At 39.2% G+C, this 23,315-nt stretch overlaps 2 protein-coding genes across 3 annotated transcripts in view; one reads left to right on the top strand and one right to left on the bottom strand.

Moving 5' to 3' along the window:
• ASB5 (ankyrin repeat and SOCS box containing 5) overlaps positions 1-5,275 on the bottom strand; it is a 29,637-nt gene extending 24,362 nt beyond the window's left edge. Inside the window, exon 1 of one of the 2 annotated variants that reach the window (XM_069855747.1) lies at positions 4,985-5,275. In XM_069855747.1, coding sequence (XP_069711848.1) covers positions 4,985-5,180 — 196 coding nt within the window. In that variant the 5' untranslated portion in view covers positions 5,181-5,275. The remainder of the gene's footprint in view (positions 1-4,984) is intronic. The other variant, XM_069855749.1, reaches the window with a different exon arrangement.
• Positions 5,276-13,332: 8,057 nt separating this feature from the next.
• On the top strand, positions 13,333-22,373 carry SPCS3 (signal peptidase complex subunit 3). The gene is made up of 5 exons (XM_069855746.1): positions 13,333-13,565; positions 17,108-17,183; positions 19,881-19,955; positions 21,307-21,422; positions 21,913-22,373. Exons 1-5 carry the CDS (start codon positions 13,423-13,425, stop codon positions 22,043-22,045), a joined length of 543 nt encoding a protein of 180 aa, XP_069711847.1. The 5' UTR covers positions 13,333-13,422; the 3' UTR covers positions 22,046-22,373.
• Positions 22,374-23,315: the final 942 nt, after the last annotated feature.

Below are 23,315 nucleotides of genomic sequence, written 5' to 3'. Positions count from 1 at the left end.
CACCAGGTTGGAAAAGACCCATCAGATCATCAAGTCCAACCAGACTGTGTCCTTAATACTTCACTGTTGGAAAAGAAACAAGGAGGAGGGTGAAGGAGGGTCCAGGACGTATCACACAGGGTATCATATATATGGCACATGACCTAACTGTTCCACTTTCATACAACTAATAGTTCCACTGGTTGTACTAATAAATTCTCAGCTGGAGCACTCTGTTTAATATGGGGAATTACACACCAATCAAGTTTTACTCCAACTTCATCTCTATTAACAAATTACTGTGACTCATAACCCATACAGCTTTTATATGCACTCGTCTATTCTTAGCTGATGCTGAAAATTATCTGCTTAGCTGATGCTGAAAATTCCCTGCTTGAGAAACTGTCAGCCTCTGGCCTGGACAGGCGCACACTCTCCTGGGTGGAAAACTGGTTGGATGGCCGTCCCAGAGAGTGGTGGTAAATGGTGTGAAATCCAGCTGGAGGCCAGTGACAAGTGGGGTTCTCCAGGGCTCGGTGCTGGGTCCAGCCCTGTTCAATGTCTTTATCAAAGACCTGGCTGAAGGCATCGAGTGCACCCTTAGCAAGTTTGCGGATGACACTAAGCTGGGTGGAAGTGTTGATCTGCTGGAGGGTAGGGAGGCTCTGCAAAGGGATCTGAACAGGCTGGACCGCTGGGCAGAGTCCAATGGCATGAGGTTTAACAATGCCAAATGCCAGGTCCTGCACTTGGGGCACAACAACCCTATGCAGTGCTACAGACTAGGAGAAGTCTGGCTAGAAAGCTACCTGGAGGAGAGGGACCTGGGGGTGTTGGTTGACAGCTGACTGAACATGAGCCAGCAGTGTGCCCAGGTGGCCAAGGAGGCCAATGGCATCTTGGCTTGTATCAGAAACGGTGTGACCAGCAGGTCCAGGGAGGTTATTCTCCCTCTGTACTCAGCACTGGTGAGACCGCTCCTCGAATACTGTGTTCAGTTCTGGGCCCCTCACCACAAAAAGGATGTTGAGGCTCTGGAACAAGTCCAGAGAAGAGCAACAAAGCTGGTGAGGGGGCTGGAGAACAGGCCTTATGAGGAACAGCTGAGAGAGCTGGGGTTGTTTAGCCTGGAGAAGGCTGAGGGGAGACCTCATTGCTCTCTACAACTACCTGAAAGGAGGTTGTAGAGAGGAGGGTGATGGTCTCTTCTCTCAAGTGACAGGGGACAGGACAAGAGGGAATGGCCTCAAGCTCCACCAGGGGAGGTTTAGGCTGGACATTGGGAAAAAATTCTTCACAGAAAGGGTCATTGGGCACTGGAACAGGCTGCCCAGGGAGGTGGTTGATTCACCTTCCCTGGAGGTGTTTAAGGCATGGGTGGACGATGTGCTAAGGGGCATGGTTTAGTGTTTGATAGGAATGGTTGGACTCAATGATCCGGTGGGTCTCTTCCAAACTGGTTATTCTATGATTCTATCAACACTGATCTAGTTCTTACATTTCAACATCACATACACAGGACAATAATTTCTAACTAATTAATGGGATGCTATGCCTATCCAGTTGTTGACATATATACAAGATCCAAAGGACGGACTTAACACAGTAGATCGGTGACTAACCACAGTCTGAAAATATTCCTGAAATATTAAGGAACAAAATATGACCTGTTTCACTATTAATATGTAGTGACAAGACCACAGAAGGCAGATGACATGGGTAAAGCTATCTCCTTGTATTCAACAAAGAACAAGCCACAAAACAAAGAAGTCAGTCATGAATGTGGGATCCCTGGGCCTCAAATCCTGTACTGACCTGTGACTTCAGTTTCATAAAAGGAGTTCCACCAAGTACTATTGCTCAGTACCTGAAATGTCCTCAATTATATAGGCTTCATAAAAGACTTATTTTAACTCATTACTCAACTCAGTAATCATAAAATAATGCCTGTGTCTACTAGCACTTTATTTCCAAAGCCTCTTTTCTTCAAAATTCTAGCACTCTATCCTAGCCAAGCCATTAAAATAGCAAAAAGTACTTTTTCTACTACAAGCAAACTGAAATTGGCAGCACTAATAGAATTTTAAGAGTACAAAATGAGGTTAAAAATAGAAAATTAAAACTAATATTTCCCCTAACTTGAATTACTTCTTGAAACATTATAAACTACAGTTAAGCGATGATAGGGTGATTTTCTGGTTTAGATTTTGTGGGGTTTTGCAGAGGATATGGACATCACATGACCAATATGATCTAGTGAAGCCGTTTTATTCAGAGTTCACAACACATTTATACCTCTCTTTAGCAGAGGCAAGCCATGGTGTTACAAGCTCATTCGTCAGTTCTCCTTTAGCAGTAAACAATCATTGTTTACATACATTATTATGCTTTCCCATGAGAAACCACTATGTGAGCACGCTGGTCTACAAAATAACAAGTCAAGGACTACCAAGGAAAGCTTCCTGTGAGAAATGAGAGGAGTACAAGACAGAGCAACTTTCTAATGATACAGAGAAACCTTAAAGACAATGTGTCCTCTACAGTAACTAATTCTTTTGCAAGGCTAGCTTTATTCAGGTGCAAAAGCTGGGTTGTGCACATCTAAATGTCCATGCCCATTTTGATCTAAAAACTCCTCAACAGGTTTTTTCCTGCTGAGGCTTCTCTGTTGCTTAATAAAAAAAACACAGAACAGTATCTCTAATTAGAAGGATACTCAGTATTTAATTTTATCATTTAATGTTTCATGCTGGAGTTTCACATTTCTTATTGCACATCTTCTAAATATTACTTTGAACATATTTTGCTACATGATACTGTATAAACTCTACTGAAATGTATTTCACAAATATAAAGAAATCCCACAACATGGTGTGAGTTGAGACAGTAACACGTTCCCCTCAACAAACAAAGAAATAGAACAAAGTAGAAAAGATGAGATAAACCAATAATTTTGAGGAGCCTTCCAAAGAGCAAGGACTGGTCCTGTTAATTACAAGTGGCTGAATTCACAGATTACGTAACATTAGCTGAACATGTGCTTAGGACTGTGATAAATCTAGACCCGAACACTACAAGTTGGGCAGTGAAAAATGAAGACCCAGTGGTGTTGAGTGGCAAGAAGTACAGTTTAAGCACAAATCAGTTGCATGAACTGTTTATTTTTAATAAACCAAGCAGAATAACTGAAACTCCACCATATGTTTAAGCTTTTAAATCAATATAAGCCTCTGCTACCCGAGCAAAACAGTAGCCTACGAAAGTGATAGATTTTCATCTTTTGCATGGGCCAGAATGCTGAATACACATTTATTTAAATATAACATCTCACACATCTGATGAATGATCAAACTAAAATGTTCTGGATTCAGCAACGGGTAACAACATAGAGAGTATTCTACTTTCCATCCTGATGCATGTTATTCCTTTCCCTGTAGTTTTTTCCCAGATGTTTTCTTTCCTTACTCAGACTCTGCATCAGTCTTGCCAGAATGAGCCACCTTAGAGCTAGCCAGCAGTTTCTGACAAAAAAAAAAAAAAATCTTGATTTCAAGACACTACATTCTCTGTGAGTATTTCTGCCAGTGGAATTAGACAGCCAGACCTTCCTATTCTACTGGAGTGAATACATAGAATCATAGAATAACCAGGTTGGAAGAGACCCACCAGATCATCGAGTCCAACCATTCCTATCAAACACTAAACCATGCCCCTCAGCGTCTCGTCCACCCGTGCCTTAAACACCTCCAGGGAAGGGGACTCAACCACCTCCCTGGGCAGCCTGTTCCTGTGCCCAATGACCCTTTCTGTGAAAAATTTTTTCCTAATGTCCAGCCTAAACCTCCCCTGGCAGAGCTTAAGGCCATTCCCTCTTGTCCTGTCCCCTGTCACTTGGGAGAAGAGGCCAGCACCCTCCTCTCTACAACCTCCTTTCAGGTAGTTATAGAGAGCAATGAGGTCTCCCCTCAGCCTCCTCTTCTCCAGGCTAAACAACCCCAGCTCTCTCAGCCGCTCCTCATAAGGCCTGTTCTCCAGCCCCTTCACCAGCTTCGTTGCTGGTGCACATACGCACCTACACATACTCCAACATATATATATGTCTCTGTACAAATACACACAACACACATGCACAATTGTTCACATGATGTCATTAACAACATGTAAAACCCCTGGGTTTCAGAACTTTCTCAATAATTGTGGAGAGAACACATGATATAAATCCACCTCAAGTAAATTTGCAGCAAAGCAAGCAAATTCGTGCCTTAGGATGGTACTGGCTCACCACATATGAGCTTGTGGAAATAGTAGTGCCCATGGTTCTGCTAGAGCAAAGAGAAAAAGGAATTTTCACACAAGCTTTCAATCCAGTGAAGTTTGATGGGTTTCCACACATACGCCCAAAACCTCACCCTGACAAACCGTAAGCAAGCCGCCTGGTACGTGCCAAGACACTAACTTATTCAAAGTACAGAAGGCCTAAATCTTCTCAAACTTAAGTTACTATAAGAAAACTTTAACTTATCAAGAAATAATTCTCAAATATTTAGACTAGTTTTACTGAAGTATTTCAAACCAATCACATGCCAATCACAGAAAAGTTTAACCACACATACATAAGCCGGGGAACTTCAGAAGGAACTGGGGAAATAGTCTTAGACTGGGAATTATTTGGTAATGTTAAATATATTCATCTTAAGTACAGGCCTCCCTCCTAACAGGACATTCTTCTAATATGTCTGTTTTATTCTGAACTTAATATTAACCACAAAAAAAAAAAAGCAAACAAAAAAGCCAAACACCCAAACACCAACTTAAATAATCTAACAATGCTCCTGCAGAAAATTTTGTTAAAGAAACACAGCAAGCACTAGAGAAAAAATACTCACCCTCATCATTTGACAAACTGAATATAAATAAAAGGCTAGCAGATAAGTAATTACCTAGAAAAGAAACAGTAACACAAAAGCCCCAAACAGCAGTGATAAGATAGTAAGTACAAATATACCTTGTCCTTGAGGAACTCCGTAAAATTCAGCAGCTATCCTTGCTGCTTCCTTACGGTTTCCTTTCACAATGTAGAAGTGACTAAGTATAGCAAGGCTGATCTTCACAAAAAGTTTAAAACAAAAAAGTGAAAGTATAGTAAAGTAGACATTGGATAGCTGCTGGGCAAAAGGGCGACTTTCTTCTATGACAGTCATTGCTGCAGCAAAATCTCTCTCAGTGTTTGGGTAGGGCTTTCAAATGTGTTGATAAGATCATATGGCTCCAGCCACGCACTCTTGAGAACAACTGGTCCCCGTGAAAGAAAATATCAGCTGGTCATGATGCTTGCTGCTCAAAATATGACGATTATTTATACTGTACATAGTATTGAGTTCACTACCCCTCCTGCTAGCCTGGTAATATTCAAGCGGGAAAGAATGTAACAGACAGGTTCCAAGACCCTGGATTTTACTTGTTCCACTTAAAAGGTCTGTTTCATTCCATATTCTGCATTTCTATTTCACTTATTTACTCTCTTAATACACGTTCAAAAATAGACTGTGAAAAGTATAATTAAAAAACTACAATTTCACGTACTAAACCAAGTAACTCGGGTAATCAGTTTTTGCTAAACTAAGTTCTCTTGCTTCTTAAGTACAACTGCTTTTCTGTGCTACTTCATTTTATATTAGACTAATATTTTATCTTACAAAACTAGAACCACATCAGCACATACTTGAAATATACATTAACAAAGAAACAGAGATTTAATATATACCAGCTGTGACTCTCTTATTATTTTGTCCAGACTGAATGAAAATATCTAGTATACATTGCTTATAGCATTATACAACAAACAGTATTCAAAGCGGATTATAAGAATCAAACTCCTAGGTAAGTTTATAAAGAAGATCCTGGAGCATCTAAATTAAACTAATTCAAATGCAATTACAATTAAATAAATGCAGTGTAAACATACCACATTTCATTGCACTGCACTTTATTTTTCTAAACCTATGGCATGACAGGCTTTATTTCTTGGCCAGTTTTAAAGAGAGAGAAAGAGTAATCTAAATTCCTCAGATTTCTTAACGAATTAATTTATATACCGTAAAGTTATTACTCACAGTCATCAACAGTTACATACTCAAGTTTTTTCCATTACTGTGAGTAATTGCTGAGTATAGCATGGTGTCACAGCCTGATAAAAACTGAAGAAACTAGCTCTGTCTTGAGGTGCCTGAGAAAGCTATAACCCTAAAATAAAGGATCAAGCCAGAATAGGAAAGGGTCCTACTCTAAACTTCTATATCTCCTTTTAAAATTAAAGAAATATTGTCTTGAATTATAGTTTAAAATACTCTACCCATAATAATCTTAAACTTTTTCCTTTTTATTCTATCCTGGATTCTCTTGTATAACAGTCAGAAAAAAAATATTTTAGAATGTAGGCAACTGTCCATCAGGAACAGAAGGTATGATCCAAATGTCACTGCATCCACAGAGCCCCCCGACTTCAATGAAGGGCACAGCAGACATTAATGATATCATACAATACAAAAGTCGTATTTCTGAAAAGTAAGTGGTAAAATAAAGAACCTCTTATAATCTGGCTCCAGATACAATTTATTAGAGTGAGAAACTACAGTGTTTTCTGGAAGCTACATTCAAATAAACCTATATAAATGGAAAGACAATGATATAAGGAAATATGCTTGGAAGTAAATACCAAGATTATCAACAGACAGGAACTGAATTGTGCTTATCTTGAGAGAAAGACACATTCAGACCTTTTCTTCGAAAAAATTTAATCTACATAGAAGTCAAAAGAGTAACTAGAAAAGGCAACTAAAAAGCAGATTATAGTGTAAACCATATTAGTCTGTGAAACATATACACATTTTCTCCTAAATCTCATTTATAGACATTTTGACATCCAGCCAGAATAGGAACTGCTCTCCTCATACCATAGTTAGAAGCAGGAGCGAGTACTTAAAATGCCAAATGAAAATCCCTTTTTATATTTGGCACATTGTTATCTGACACTGAATTGAGGTGTCATGTTTTCCAGAAGGATAAATAGGCATTATGTTCTGAGCCACCACTGCCAATTTCCGTTTCAATCATTAATAGAAATTATATTTTCCATAGTAACACATCCAGTATTGGAATTTCTTACTTCCATATTTCTATTAGTATTACTAAGCTTAACTGAATCAGCCCACAGAATTTCCTAGCCACTTTAAGTACCTATTTTGCAAATTTACCATGCAGAATAAGGAAAAATCATAATTACCTTGTGGGAAACCATCTTCTATATGCCAGTTATGTTTCATCTGACACATTTTTTTCCTGACTGCACATTGTGTCTTCTAGTAACTGTGCTTTCTCATCTGGGATTCTCCCATGTTTTGTTAATTATCAAAAAGAGTCTTTCTTTGTAGAGGCCAAAAATTCAAAAAGCTATTACTATAAATAACAGCTGGAGTTAACAGCAGCACTTGGAGTTAATCTTCCCATTACAATACTGTTTCCTGCTTCTTGTAACTGCTGTAGCTAAACCACTAAAAAGACATTTCTCAGTCTTTAGGTTGTGTTCTTCACACTGATTTTTTCTGTAGAGGGTCAACAAAAATAACAAAAACCTTTTCAAAAACAGGGCTGTGGATATGTGTAATATTTTGTAAGTGATCTTTCAAAAATCCTCATTGATGACCTGCTTTTAGAAACACCACAAAAACTGAGCAGGAGGGTTATCCCTGTATTAAAGCTTGTCTTCTGTCCTCTCAAAAGTTTCCCTCCTTAGCTACAAACTACATAAGAATGAAGGAAATTATGAGTTTTGAGAATTTCCATCCACACACGCTAATAAGAAGCCAGCAAAATTATTCTCCTAGTAATGTTTATTCTTTTCTATAGCTCTATAACTCACATGGGCCAGCTTAACTGCAGACTCTCCCAAATGTCCAGAACAACCAAGTTTAGTAGCTTTGGATTAGGATAAAGTTCTGCAGAAACTGCCATTACCAGCTTGTTGACAAACCCATGCTACAAGGCACCCAGTCATGAAAAAGGAAAAACTGTTCAGATACTAACACCCACATGGTATTTTTGAAGAATCAACAGTGTGAATACTGAGATTTAAAACACAAAAGAACTGAGGAGCAAACCCATGAAGACTGGGAGAACCAAGAATAAAAAGCTACAGATGATGTAACAGAAATCAGAAAGCACAAATGTAAGTAAATAAATGCAGGATCTGACAGTCAGTGCGTTGCCATGAAAGACTGAAGAACTCGCATGGAAGCATTCCAAGTTTTCTATTGCATGACAACATGAAGTTAATGGAGTCTGGTGTTGCAGCAGTGCAGAATACTACGAGTTTCCACATGGAAATGAATCAGCAACATGTAACAAACATACAACATTATAAAAATACCAAAGCACTTGAAAAGAGCAGTGGTTCAACCTGTATAGTTATGACTTTGGCAAATGAAATTTCACTGCCTCATAATGGATTTAAAAGGACACTCAAGAGGACTATTCTGAGCATGGCTTAATGGTGGTTAGCAAACACTCAGATATTCTGGTGAAAATAAAACAGAAACTAGTTAAATAACTAATATTTTTTCTTTTAATACAAAACTTGGATAACAAAGCTAATTAAAATGTACTACTGAGTGTTCATTCACTTAATGGATACAAAAGGGATAGCATTATTATATAGTTGTTATAACAGTCAAGGTTTTACCATAGCACACAGGAAAATAGCACCAAGCTACTGTGCAAATTAACAATATTGGGATTTTTGCTTTATTTTAAGAACACAGTAATAGTGTGACAGATAAGATATTTCCAGCAAATAAAGCAAGAACAGTGTTATAATTTCTCTGGTATGCGTTCCCCACTTTTGCAAATAAACTATTCTAATTTTAAAGCCATATTAAAAACTTCAAATGCTGGAATTTATGGTCCTTTTAATGTAGCTGAGTCAGTTACAATTTCTAAAGAACACAACCAGTATATTCAAGATAGCAATATTTCCATTTATAATGACTGTAAAATTGGTTAATGTAAACTCCCGTGTTCAGACAAAGTAGTTTGTCCTTTAGTGCCTTACTGCACACTGGCCAATGGCAGAAAGAAAGGATTCAGCAGAGACACCCCTTTAGGTTAATACAAACTCTTTGTGAAATCCAGTGCAATTTACCCACAACTTAAGGGAGTAACTTTTAGAAAACAGTGTTTACTGTCTTACATGATTAATTACATAACCACATTAATAAACTTCTTAACACTTTTTTTTTAAATCCTGGTAATTTTTCCTCAATGCTTTAGAACACTGGTGCACTTAATTCTCAGTAAGGCAAAAAACACAACTGTACAATATTTAGTCTTTGAAAGCATTTTTGATATTAAAGACTGTAAACTCCTTAGAAAAATGAGTTCTTTATAGCATATACTGTGTCTTTAGTTGTGGAAAATACAATTGATTCTAATTAATCTTTTGAAGTAATATACTTAGATTAATATAGACTCAATAAACAGTAAAAATACTCACAGTACAAATTCTGTTACAGTTAGTCTTAACAGTTTTCTTCCACATTTTGGAGATGCATTTTAATGTTTGAAAGTAAACATGTTTTTTTAAAGATGAGATATGCAATGCAGCATAAGGAATTATTTGTATGACACTTCACCTAGACATCCTTCTCCACATATAAGAGATTGGGCTAAAAATATACAAGCAGTTAAGATAGTTATCCCATTTGAAAATTCTGGCTAATAACAAATGTAACATAAGATGTGAGGCAGAGGAACAGGAACTTTTAGGTGTTTTGAGAATGCATTATTTTATACATTATAGACAAATCGCTACAAGAAACTTCTAGAACAGTGACCTCAAAACAGAGTTTCAAATAAAATCAATAGGAAGCCACTGGTTCTAGCGCTGAGTTTCTGATGTAAGCATACAATACTCAATGACAGACTCAGAAATGCTGAGAAGCCTGAGTTACTAAAGTAACAATGTCTAATTCAGCATGAAAAATGACCTGCCTATTAAAACTTGTATTTTAATAGGTGTACAGAATGCTAATCAACAATGGTTAAAGTTTCACCTGACTCATCTGAAGTCACTGAATATTGTTTATGTCCTTTCCTCCTTGATATATGTTCTTTAAGCACTCCTTTTTCCATAAGTTGCTATTCAAATAATTTGGACTGAATAAATCTAGACATCAAGCAACTATTTTAAAATGCATTTGCACATGTATGTTGTCATGCAAAATACTACCTTATGTTTACATTAAGGGTGAGGCAAAAAAAGACAGATAAAAAAAACTTATAAAAAATACGAAATGTCCTTTTTAGTAATAACCATAAATTAAGGATATTATGCATCTACACTTAGGCACAGGAAAACAAACAAATCATATTTATTTGATAGCTAAGATATTTGATAGCTAAGAAATTAATAAATTGGAGTGACTGGAAACCACAAACAGCTGCAGAATCCTTTTCCAAACAGGAACTCAAGCCCATAAGCACAACCTAGACACTACTCTTTGTTTTATAATATGAAGAGAAGAGATATCAGAAGTACAGACTTTGTGCTACTGTCTAGGAGGAATGAAAAGAAGTGAGGGAACACAAACTTTGGTCCAGAGAAGACCAAGCTCAGTTTGGATCTGAGCAGCTTTTTCCCTAACCCTAATCTAAATAAAGGTAACTGAACTTGGTTTGGGGTTTTTTTGCAGGTTTTACAATTACTCTTTTCTTTAATGAACTGCTAATGTCGCATATTCTCATTAAACAGCTGTCTCTAAATAAATAGGCAAACAAAGATATAAACACAGCAATAACATTCAAATCCCAGAAGAGCTATTTTTAGTCATTAAACAGCTATAGGTTTCTTTGTTCTCAAACAATAACAGATCAGTCCTTGAATAAACTACACCATCTGTCTTCCCGGGCATACTGTGCTTTTAGGTGACATTTATTTAAAGGTTCCACTAAAATAATCCAAAATTATATGAACAAAAGCCATATGTATTCATTTGTCTTTAAAAAACTTTCTAAGAAGAATTTGTCTAAACCATTTGGCTTTGGCCTTCTTCAGGTACTTGACTGCTGCTTTGGAAATTTTACTACTTCATTGCCACAAGTTCTACCTTAGTTACTTAAGCTTTCCCCATCATCAGAATTGTTTAGTATCTAATGCAAAACTCTAAATAACAAGTGTAAGAACTGAAAGAAACAGGAAAACCAATTGAGCTTTTGTTTCCAGATACAAGAAACGAATAGCATTCACATTTGGATCTATTTGATTCTAGTAGAGGTTTTGCAACTTCTGAAATGTTTAGGTTCCCCAGTTTGCAGTAAAAGCTTCCTTGTTGCTTCAAAGTCTTCAAACGTTTTGGGGAAAAGGAGGCCCCTCCTCTCCCCTCCCCGCGGGTCCCTTCGCTCGCACTCACAGCACAACCCGGGAGACGGGGTTCTCAGTAATGCTTATACAAGGATTCAGTAGTACTACATTCCAGACCACAAATCAAAAACCTTTACCTCACAACTATTAATGTTTTGAACCGCAAATCAAATCACAAAATAATAAGAAATTGACAGTAACCTTTACACAAGAAACCCTGCATTTCTGGAACTCTTCTGGAATATTATGAAGACTGAGAATTACCGAATACAAATCTGAGAAGAGTTTATCATGAGAACATTGCTAAGAAGCCGACCCTCTTTGGGCCTGTGACCAGTTCCATTACAGCAAATGCACAAACACAGAAATCAACAGCATAGTATTGCAGAATGGCCTGACACATCATGCTCCCTTTCCCTTATCTTTCAGTCACCATGACCCCTTCCACCTTTTTAAGACCCCTATACCTGTGCTCCTTTTCCTATTCCCCTCATTTACAGCACTTCGGAAACTTAAGGCTGGAAGGTAGAAGTTATATTTAACTGAACCACTGCTGACACCTGTTGTCTGCCTCAAGAAATTTGTGTTAACCAGGCCTGGTGTGCTTCACCCAGTGAAATATGTTAAACAAACAAAAACCACACAAAATAACCAAACAAAACCCCAAACAAACAAAAAATTTAAAAAATGAAACCCAAAACATTGTATAGGTTGAAAAAATAGCTTCCTCACCTAGGTCTACTATACAAGATTTTAGAAGGAAGGGGACAGAAAACCATGCCACATGGAACACGCTCTCTCACTCCAGTTCTCAGATGCATCATCTTGCAGGTCTACAGAGCAGGAGTCGGAGCTAAGCTGGGGCCTGAGATAATGAGTTAGAAACCACCTCATTACACAAGCTAAGTTTTGCTAGCACTAGTTAGAAGTGAAATCTCAACCAACTCAGAGAAGCAGGGTGAAAAACTGCCTCCTCCCTGAACAGTATAGGATCACAGAGCCATTTGGTAAAGAAAAACGGTCCCCAGCTACTATATGAGTTTTCTAAACATGATTTACATAACAAATTGTTATGTGACAAAGTGGACCTGAATAAGAACGCCCTGTAAGGAGCATACTCAATGGCACAATGCCAGCAAACGGAAAAAGAAGATCAGCAAAAAATCAAGCCTAAATCTCAAATGTTATTTCCATTTTATGGCAAAATGAAAAAATCCTCCAGAGCTCCAGCTACCAACTTTCCTCTAAAACAAATGCCTTCAAAACACAGCAGGTGGCAAAAAAACAACAAAGAAAAAAAGCTCCAACACACAACCAGCACCTTCTTCAGAAGTCAGGAAGGAACTAGGTCACAAACACATCGCGAACACTTAAGGTGAGGATGCAGAAGGCAGCCCCGCCCCACGACCGCGGGTCTTATAAGGGTAACGGCCGCCCGCGGTGGGGGCGTGGCCAATGGTCTACGGGGGCGTGGCCAGCGGTCTATGGGGCGTGGCTACATGCGGTGGGGCGTGCTGAATGACGGGGCGTGGCCAATGTCATGTGGGGCGTGGCCAATGGTCCATGAGGGCGTGGTTATACCCTGTGGGGCGCGGTCACTGACGGGGGCGTGGCCAATGACATGTTGGGCGTGGCCACTGACCTGTGGGGGGCGACCGGTGGCGAAGGAGGCGTGGCCACTGGCCTGCAGAGGCGTGGCTAATGGCCGGGGGCGTGGCCAGTGTTGGGGGCGTGGTTAATTGCCTGTGGGGCACGGTCAATGACTTGTGGGGGCGTGGCCAATGGCTGACGAGGAGGGCACGGCCGCTGGAACGCGCGCATGCGCGGCGCGGGAGGCGCGCGTGCACCCGCCTGCGCGGGCTCTCGGCGAGGCCGCGCCCCCTCATCCGCCGCGCGCGCGTGCGCAGCGCGGGCCGCGCGAAGCCCCGCCCCTCGCCGCCCGCTTCCTGCCGCCTGCCCCGCTGGAGCTGTCCCCCTGCCCCCCGAGCAGCGCCTGGAGCCTGGGAGCCTGCGCGGCGGCGAGCGGGGAGATGAACACGGTGCTGTCCCGGGCTAACTCGCTCTTCGCCTTCTCTTTGAGCGTGATGGCGGCGCTCACCTTCGCCTGCTTCATCACCACCGCCTTCAAGGAGCGCAGCGTGCCCGTCAGCATCGCCGTCTCCCGGGTTGTGCTGTGAGTGCGAGCGAAGGGACCCGCGGGGAGGGGAGAGGAGGGGCCTCCGCGCTGGGAACGAGGTGGGAGGGTTTTCCCGGGAGCTGCGGCTCCTCCCGGCCCGCCGAGGGCTCCGCTTCCTGCCCCGCTCCCCGCCCGCCCGGCCAATGAGGGAGCCCCACGCCGCGCTCGGCGGGGCGGGGCTGGGCCGGGCCGCTGCGTTTCGCTGCGGGACGGCGCTCCCGCCGCCTCCTCGGCCAGGGGGGCAGTCGAGCGAGGGGCTGGTGACAGGTTTGGGGAGTAAGAACCTAAGGGAGCGTTCGTTTTCTCTCCCTACTATGTTTCTTTATAATTGTTAGTTCTCTTAGATTTTTCCACTGGTAGCGTTTTTTCTTTCTTTCCAAGCCTTGTCACATAAGTCATCCCCGTCAGACCACTCTTTTAAGATGACTTTTATCTTTTTGATGCCTTATCTTTTATCTTAAACTTCTGAGAACAAGTTATTTGCTGTATTTTAAAATAAGTACCTCTTAAATCATAGAATCATATAATAGTTTGAGTTGAAAGGGACCTTAAAGTTCATGTAAATCCAACCCCTCTGCCATGGGCAGGGGCACCTCCCACCAGACCAGGCTGCCCAAGGCCCCATCCAACCTGGCCTTGAACACCTCCAGGGGTGGGGCAGCCACAGCTTTCCGGGCAACCTGTTACAATGCCTCACCATTCTCATTGTGAAGAAATTCCTCCTTATGTCTAGTCTAAATCTGCCCCTCTCCAGTTTATACCCGTTGCCCCTAGTCCTATCACTACAAGCTTTTGTAAACAGCCCCTCCTCGGCTTTCTTGTAGCCCCTTCAGGTATTAGAAGGTTACTATAATAAGGTCTCCTCAGAGCTTTTTCTTCTCCAGGCTGAACAACCCCAACTCTCTCAGCCTGTCCTTGTATGGGAGGTGCTCCAGCTATCTCATCATCTTTGTAGCCCCCTGGACCTGTTCCAACAGTTCCATATCCTTCTTATGTTGAGGATTCCAGAACTTCCAGTGAGGAAGCAGTTTACTGCTTGAGGACTGCAAAACTGGCAAAAAAAGTATTTTTGGTGTATTCCTAGGAGCTTGACATCTGTGAGGTAGCATAGTGCCTAATTTGGATGAAATTTATACTGTCAATGCCATCTGTGTTGCACTGATGTAATATTAATGAGAAGCGCTAGACCTTAGTTGATTTCTTAAACTTCTTCAAAGTGTTGCAGGCCCCAGTTTATTGCTTCCTCACAAGGAGAGAAGCAGGAGCTGATCTCTTCTTTCTGGTGACCAATGATGGGACCCGTGGGAATGGCAGGAAGATGTACCAGGGGAGGTTTAGGGTGGACATTACGAAGAGGTTATCACCCAGAGGGTGATGGAGTGCTGGAACAGGCTTTCAGGGAAGTAGTCATGGTGCTGAGCTATTCAATATTCAAGAAGCATTTGGACAATGGCCTCAGACACATGGTGTAAATTTTGAGGTTTTCTTGTGCAGGAATAGGAGTTGAACTCATGGTCCTTGTGGATCCCTTCCAATACAGGTCATTTTGTGATTATCTCCCAGTGAAATGCATCAGGTGTAGAATCTGTGATTCCACAGCCAGTGTGTGTTGCCCACAATATACAACGTGCTGATGCAAACTTGTGCCAGGGGAGCTTTTTTCAATTTTGGGTTTGGTTTTTTTCCTGAAAAGGAAAGCTTTGTCACAGAAAATTCCCATCAGGTTAAATATGCGCACTGTGGAGGGCTGTCGTTCACAAGCAGCTGAGCACCTGCTGTTGCCACCAAATAATGGAGGTTTTTGCTCCTGCTTCTGGGTGCGTGGTCCTTTACCAGAGCTGCACAGGGGAATCGAGTTCACAGGATAGTTTACTGAGCTGCTTTGACTCAACTGATGAGTTGGGTTTGGATTTGGCCGAGTTAGTGGAGTAAAGCAGCTAATGGATCTTTGGAGCCACCACTCACGCACGAGTGGATGGCTAGCAGCAGGGTTTGAAAGAGGAGATGAATGCAAATAAAAGACTAGGAACTGCTGTCACCTTTTGGATTGGTTTATTTCAGGAAATAATCCTGTATTTGTGTTAGATTGGGGGCTACAAACAGCATAAAACTGGCATAAAAGCTTATTTTTGGAGTGTTCCAGTGAGCTCAACATCTATTAGGTAGCATAACCTAATGCCTAACTTGGATGAAATTTATACTGCCAGTGCCATCTGTGTTGCACAGATGTGATAACAATGAGAGACATTAGACTTTAGTTGATTTCTTGAACTTGTCAGAAGTTTTGCAGACCTCAAGCTTTTAAGGCCATCAGACTCCATCAGACTGTGATTCAGAATTTAAGTCAAGTGCTTGATAAGGATTCTTATGTTGCTTTTTGCAAAGGGATAGACATTCATAGCAGATCTTAAATTGATAACTTTTGGTTATGTTTTCCTTAACTATTGTCTGCAAAAGTGTGTTTTCTGCTGGTAAAGGTTTTTTTTTTCTTTGAGGTTACTAACCTGAGTTTTAATGAAGTGATATTTTAATGGGCTAATTTTCAAACTGCAATAAATGTAACTAGGCAGTTAATTCATAAAATTTGTGTTACCTGAGGAATTTAGATTCATAAAGTTTTCTTCTTTGTAGAGGATAAGGTTAGCAAATCGATAAGCTTTGTGGGTACTTATGAAAGTATCCATTGTGTCTCTGTTATTTTCCAATTTTTTTCCCTAATGTGGTTTAGTGTGGCAATTCCTCCAAGTATGGGTTTGTAATAAAGTCTTCCAAAATGATATGATAGTGTTTCTTAATGTAGAAGAAAATAGGCATTTTCTTTATACTGCTTCTTAAGTACATTCCAGGGATAAATCTGCGTGAACTACAAACAGAAACTCTGTTTTACCAGAATGGTTGAAAAGTCTTGTATGAGACTAAGCACTAGAGAGTTTTTCTTTTTTTATGGAAAGTTGAGAAATAATATTGGAGATGGTTGCCAGCAGACAGCTATCCTGCCAGTATTCCAGTCGGCTTTATATATTTGGGAATGGCCAACTCATATTTTACTAAAATGAAATGTAGTGCAGTTTAGGTACTGCTAGGTAATTTTTATTAGCAGGAAAAGGCCTATAGGCTATTTGTGGAGCTTAAATTAGTGTGGTTACTGTGGTGTCAAGGCCTGTCATTGCAGACAGGGGCTCCTTAGTTACTGGAAGACAGGTTTTATTTTGTAATGTTGATTATCACAGAATCACTAGGTTGGAAAAGACCCACAGGATCATTGAGTCCAACCATTCCTATCAACCACTAAACCATGCCCCTCAGCACCTCATCCACCTGTCTTTTAAACACCTCCAGGGATGGTGACTCAACCACCTCACTGGGCAGCCTGTTCCAGTGCCCAGTGACCCTTTCTGTGAAAGGATTATATTTTAGCCAAAAGTATTTAAAAGAAAGCGCAGAAAATGGATGAGGGAAATATGTAATAGGAATAATTTATGTAACTCATGAAAGAGAAATAATGAGAAAGGATAATCTTGTGTTTTGTTTTGTCTTAGAAAAAATGTAGAAGATTTCACTGGACCTAGAGAAAGAAGTGATCTGGGATTCGTCACATTTGACATTACTGCAGATATCCTTAATGGAAAAAAATGGTTTGCAAACATTTTGAAATAAGAATATCTTGACATCTATTTTTGTTACCTTATAATCTTCAGATATTCAAGACTTGAGGAAAACTAGGGATTTGTCTTCAAATCTAAATTTAAAGCAATGACAAGTAGTATTTTACATAGCTAGGGGCAGTAAAATAGAACTTGAAATAGCTGTTCTGTCTTGAGTAAATGACACTGGACAAGTTGTTCTCTCTCTTTTTTATTGCCCGTTTTTAAAATCGGGCTCTACAGTGAAATGCATGGTATCTAATAATGGGAAGTGCAGTTTAACATCTGGACAGTGTTACCTTTAAGTGAAGTTTGTATTGCTGGTGTGAAGTGTGAATTAGTTATAGGGTTTATTTGTCATGCTATTTTGACTGCCATACTGAATCTATAAACTGATGCACCTTTTGGACTTATTTTATTGTGAGGCTTTCACAGTTCTGGCCACATAATAGTTGCGTAGAAGTATTTGTCTTCCTTTAAAAATAAGAAGACCTTGTCCTCCACTTGCTTAGATGTTTAACTGTTAAATCTTAAACATTGAATAGCATGACGTTCTTTGGGAAGTACATGAGGTACTACAGAATTTGTTGCATTGCTTTTTGACCTCTTTTTCATTGCCATTACCTTTTTGCAGCTTTTCTTTTTCTCTCATTTCCCCCTTAGTCTCTTTTTTTTTTGGGGGGGGGGGTGCAGGAAGTAGGTGCTGTGTGGGTGGTTTTGCTTGGTTCTATTTTGGGTGGGCTTTTTGACGGTAGAAGGGAATCAATCATTCTTAGGATTTAGGGTGTTTATATGAAAAGAGACCAAACCAAAAACCAACAGTGTGCTTCTGCAGAAATGCGTGCCAAATATGAGGCAGCATACTTTACCTGAGGTAATTGCAGTAAGCCTTGCTTTGCAGCCTGGATGAGATTCCTGGGATTTTTCTGTCTGCTGTTATTTGTAACTGCATTAGGCAAGACATTGATCACCTCTGTGTTTGTTTCTTAAATTTGAAGAATATTACATTGTGTAAGCAAACCAAACAAAACACAAATCTGGAATTCGCATGAACGCTGGATAAACAGGCTAATCAGATTTCTGCAGGTGTGTGTTGCACAGGAATAGGAGGGGTTTGGGTTTTTTATCAGCTGGAAGCAGCGAAAGTGAACTCTTAAGTCCCAAGTTTTATCTCTGAATATATTAAAACCCAAGACTGAAATTCTGAAGTAGGTAATTATATACATAGTGTATATAGAGGAAAGCAAAGCAAGGCAGGCCAGGACCTCTAAAAGGAATGTTCTTAGCCAAAGATTAGTCTGCAGTGTGTGCATGTAGAGATTCCACCTTTTAATGACTTCTAATAGTAGCAGTGGTTTTAAGTAAGTTGTGATTAAAAAATGTAATCTTTCATGCCTGGCACAAATAAACCTTGTGGTGTGTAAAGTTGTAAAATACAGCTTCGTGGTAGGTTTTTTTGGACAACAGTTGTAAAGAGATACTTGTACATGTGTTCTCTTAACTAAGAAAATCAACTGTTAGCCCTAGGAAAAATTGAATAAAAAGATGGAAAAGGAAACTAGAGAAAGGAGAGGGGAGAAGATAGTTATTACAGACAGTTTTTAGCTTGCTTAGTTAATGGCTAACTTTAGAAAGTGTCAAGAAATCCCATAATGGAGATTTTCAGAATCTCGTTTGGTTTGAGTTAGATGATGAAAAATGTTCAAGTAAAATAGCTCCAGCTATCATTGCAGTAACTGTGGTTCATTATTTAATACTTTCCTTACTTGCCTTTTGAATTAGCAGCTTAAAACAATGAAACAGGCAGGATGAGTGGAAGAAGATAGAACAGATTTTGAGGTGGGCTGGGGAATCTGTTTCATTTGGTTTTTGAGATACTAGCAAATAAAATAAAACGAAGAGCTGTGAACTAAAAGATTACAGCTAATCTTTCTTGTGAGTTAAAAGGTCTTTTCCTTAGCAGTCACACATGGTACATTTTATTGCTGTATTCAGCAAGAAGGACAAGTATGTACAATATCAGCTTTATTATACTGACAGTCCCAAATGGCCGTCTTCAGTTCTTTACTGTTGATAAAAAAACTGAGCAGAACTTTGTTCCAGGCTAATAAGCTGACTTTCTTTGTAGTAAGTAGGTAATTAAATATTCTAATTCCTAGTGTCCCTTCCAATATGAAATATTTCCCATCTTCTAACTTCTCTAGTATGGGTATTACAAGCTCTTCAAACTTTCTACATTTTGCCAATTTTGTGTGTGTATATTGTTTAATGCTATTGTATCTTGACCCCCAGTCGAATACTGGGGTTCTTCGATAGCAAATAATCACCTTTAAGATATTTACTGAAGAATTCTGTCTTGCCTTTTGTGTTTAAGGTTTTGTAATAGATTATCGTTACTAGCTTGTATTGTCAAATATAGGACTCTTAAATTATTGGAGGAAATAGCTGTTAGATTTCATAGAAAACCCATGCGCCAAAAAAACCCTGTTGCTTCAATATGATTAATAACTGTGTTGGAACTCCTGGAAGTGCCTTGATTTATAAATAAGGTGAGGTGTGTTGAAATGCAAGAACTTGCTGTAATTGTCATGGCCTATACTGTCTATTTAGTAAAAATAAAACAATGCTATTCAAGTACGATATGGTATTTTTCTTAACTTGCATACATCTGCAGAGTATATTTGACTGGAATGTTAAACAATTGTTTGTATATTTGTCTGTAGAATATTCAACGAAAAATAATGTAAGTATCAAAAAGAAAGTTGAAGCAATTACCGATTTTGTACTGCAGCTATTTTTAATATTCTGAAGTTCTACTGGGAAGAGTTAGGGCACCAGCATTTCCTTCTAGCTTAGGCTGTTTTTACTAACATGCATGATTGTTATCTTCTTGACAATTTAACTGCAGTGGGAAGTTCATCTAATTTAGTATGTGCCCAGCTGAGTGGGACGGAAGTAAAACATACCTTGCTCATTTACAGTAGACAGTAAATGAGGTACTTTCACCTGTTTGCTCGCTGTTTTACTTTTCCCTAATGTGCATATGACTGCTCTTAGGAGCTAGATGCAGTGGCCTTGGTCTGGCCAGGTGTGATGGGTCTTTTCTTCATAGATCACAAAAGCCTTTGCTGGTACCAGTTACTGTAGCCTTGTAGTACACTTCGTTGTCTTGTCTTACATAATTGTCCTTGCTGCATAATTTAAATTGGTTGCTACTGATGTTTCACCTTGGATAGCTCAAGACTTTTTTCATTGATCTGATAGGAGCTGTATGTGCAGCCTATGGAAATAAATTATTTTAGTGAAACACTGTGCTGCCATGGTATCACTGGATTCTAGTTAAAGCTACTGTGGTCGCATTGCAAGGATATAGTGAAGGCTTAGAGATTATTTTTAACTTGCTACACAAAACTCTCCCTACTATTTATTTATGTTTTTTAAGTATCTTAGTTATTTTTATACATGCTGCTGGATTTAGTGTGTGTACTAAAATAGGTTTTAGCGTTCTTTATTAGAATCTGGGACCACATTGTCTTGCTCCATCTTTTAGATTTTTGTTTCACATAAATGATTAGTTCTCACAAATACTGAGAAATATTTTTTCTGAAGTGTTGTGTAAGGTACTAAATAAGACTGTTAAGCACCTAACGACTTGAAAGAACAATAAGAAGTTTCAAATATTTAAGAATTTGGGATCAGTCTTTTGAATTGTTTGTACAATTGTTGGAGTTCTGTTTGCAATTCAAGTAGAGATTTTTTTCCTTTAAAGTTGGAAAAATGTTAAATACCTAAGCAGTGTCGTGGTAGCTCAATTTGTTCTGTATTTGAAGCGAAGCCTAAATACTGCTTTAAAAGCAATTTACTTGTACAATTCAAAAGCCAAACCCTTCGTACTTTGTAAGTATTTGAAAACTTACGATTTTTCTAAATGGCTTTCTTATGTTTTATTGAGCTGTTGTTTTATTAAATTAGTTACAGGTTGTAAACATATACTTAAACATCAGGGTTTTTAGATAAATAACACTATGAAATTCTAGTGACTGAATATGATCTTGTAAGGTACCATGCTGGCTTAATTACAATTTTATTTTTAGGCTCTAAATCAGGTGATCCTTTGGGACAAGGTCATCTTGAGAGGGGATAACCCAAGGCTGTACTTAAAAGATATGAAGTCAAAGTACCTTTTCTTTGATGATGGAAATGGTCTTAAGTAAGTAAATCCTTTTTTATTAGTAGCATTGATGGTGTTGTGATCTACTTGCGTACTTTGCATTTTATGTGGTTTTATTGCTGTGGTAAGGTACCTATATTCTATCTGATATTCTGTCAGTTTGTTGCATCTTTGTAGTCTGATGTTTAAAAGATGAGCTTGGGATACAAGATATCCTGTTTCTTCTGTAGACTAAGATGCACTGCTAATATGAGCAATTGGCTTCTGGGTTTCTGCTTCCAATATTCTTGTCTGTGTAGGATTGGTTCTGTGGTTCACTGAACTATAAGGATTAAGTAACAGTAAAAAAAAAAAAAGTTTTATCTGGAAAATAAGTAATATTTCATTAAGTAGTTATGTAAAAATTTAAAAGCCTGTTGTTTCTGGATCAGGAAAGCAATTTGTATCCTAATTTATTTAATATTACTAATTATTAACTAAACTGTTTAGTTTGAGTATTTGTGTTGATAGTCCTTTGTTACTTTTGCAGGGGAAACAAGAACATCACTTTTACTCTCTCCTGGAATGTTGTACCAAATGCTGGCATTCTACCTCTTGTAACAGGATCAGGACATGTGTCTGTACCTTTCCCAGATACCTATGAAATTACAAAAAGTTATTAAATTATGATACTGCATCCTAAGCAGGATATTTTTGTACTTGTATGTTGTGAATAAATTTTATTGCGGTTTCTTCTCACATCCCATGCAACCCTTCAGTGGAAGGTACTTAATTTCCTCAGGTCTAGTAGCATAGGAAAAGGAAATGAAAGTTCAGTTTTTTTGTTTTGTTTTGCTTTTTTAAATAAAACACTGAAAGCTGAAACTTAATGGCAGAGTGGTGGTTTGGGGGCGGAAAACTGAGGAATTTTGGATTATTTTTTTTTTAATTTCTCCTGGCCATCTGGGTATGGATCTCCTTTTCTTTTAAATAAAAAATTTTAAACCAGAAGATAGTCTTACTGTGATTTTTTTCAGGTGTTGTGATAGTTATTTAATCTGTGTAGAACTCAAATACACCATCTGGAGTCTGTTTCTGTGAGTGTCTGAAGGAAATGGCTCTTCACTTTTACAACACTTGCTTAGCGTTTTACTGTAAGGTAGGGTTGGTCCTTTCTAAGACTGCTGATAGCTGCTTTGAAAACAGCCAGCTTATTACCCAAGTCAGCCTGTAGATCTTGTTTTGGGTGTCATTGATGTAGCCCACATGCAATTCTGTATTATAAAACATTTTAATAACTCCTTATAATGCAGCTAACTGGAAGAATAAAAATACATCTTTTCAGCATAGTAGGCATAAGTCAGTAGGAAAAGTAAAAGCTTTAGGTAAAGAAAGGCTGTCTTCAAAGCAACCACTTGCTCAGCAGGAAGAATGAACGCCCTTTGTTCCAGAGAGTGCTAGGACAACTAATATTGGAGGGGCACTTCCATAGCAAGGAAGGGGACAGATATTCTCCAAAACAATCTGGGTAAATGTTTAGGAAATAGAGGATTTCCCATGGGAACATGGAGAAATTTAGACAGATTAACCAGCTTGAATATGAGTCTACGTGGAAGTCCCCATGCTGATGTGCATCATCCAGGGAAGATATCAAGCGGTGCGTAGCTGGTCCAGTCAGCACTCTACTGAAGAGGTGGCCTCTCTGTGTCTGTGTATCCTGCTCTTGGTGTCCTACTTCACTTGCCTCAGCTGCAAATGCTTGTCATGGTTGGGAGGATAGAAAAAAGAAGCAGGTTTCCAGGATTGCCTCTTGGCAGTAACGATGGTTTGTGCTTATTGACACTAGTGTTTCTTGCTCATCATGTATCCAGAAGGAGGAGTGTTCATCACTATCGCCTTCCTGCAATAATTCTTAGTGTACACGTGTACATTCAAATAAAGTCTGATGGAAGT

This window comes from Phaenicophaeus curvirostris, chromosome 4 (assembly GCF_032191515.1).
Source record: "Phaenicophaeus curvirostris isolate KB17595 chromosome 4, BPBGC_Pcur_1.0, whole genome shotgun sequence".
NCBI classification, from domain to species: Eukaryota; Metazoa; Chordata; class Aves; order Cuculiformes; family Cuculidae; genus Phaenicophaeus; species Phaenicophaeus curvirostris.
This window is presented reverse-complemented; position numbering and strand designations above follow the sequence as displayed.

Coding starts and splice junctions, on each gene's coding strand:
- SPCS3 (XM_069855746.1), top strand. CDS start 13,423: ATGAACACGGTGCTGTCCCGGGCTAACTCGCTCTTCGCCTTCTCTTTG. Junction 13,566..17,107: donor GCCGTCTCCCGGGTTGTGCT/GTGAGTGCGAGC, acceptor GTTTTGTCTTAG/AAAAAATGTAGAAGATTTCA. Junction 21,423..21,912: donor GATGATGGAAATGGTCTTAA/GTAAGTAAATCC, acceptor TTACTTTTGCAG/GGGAAACAAGAACATCACTT.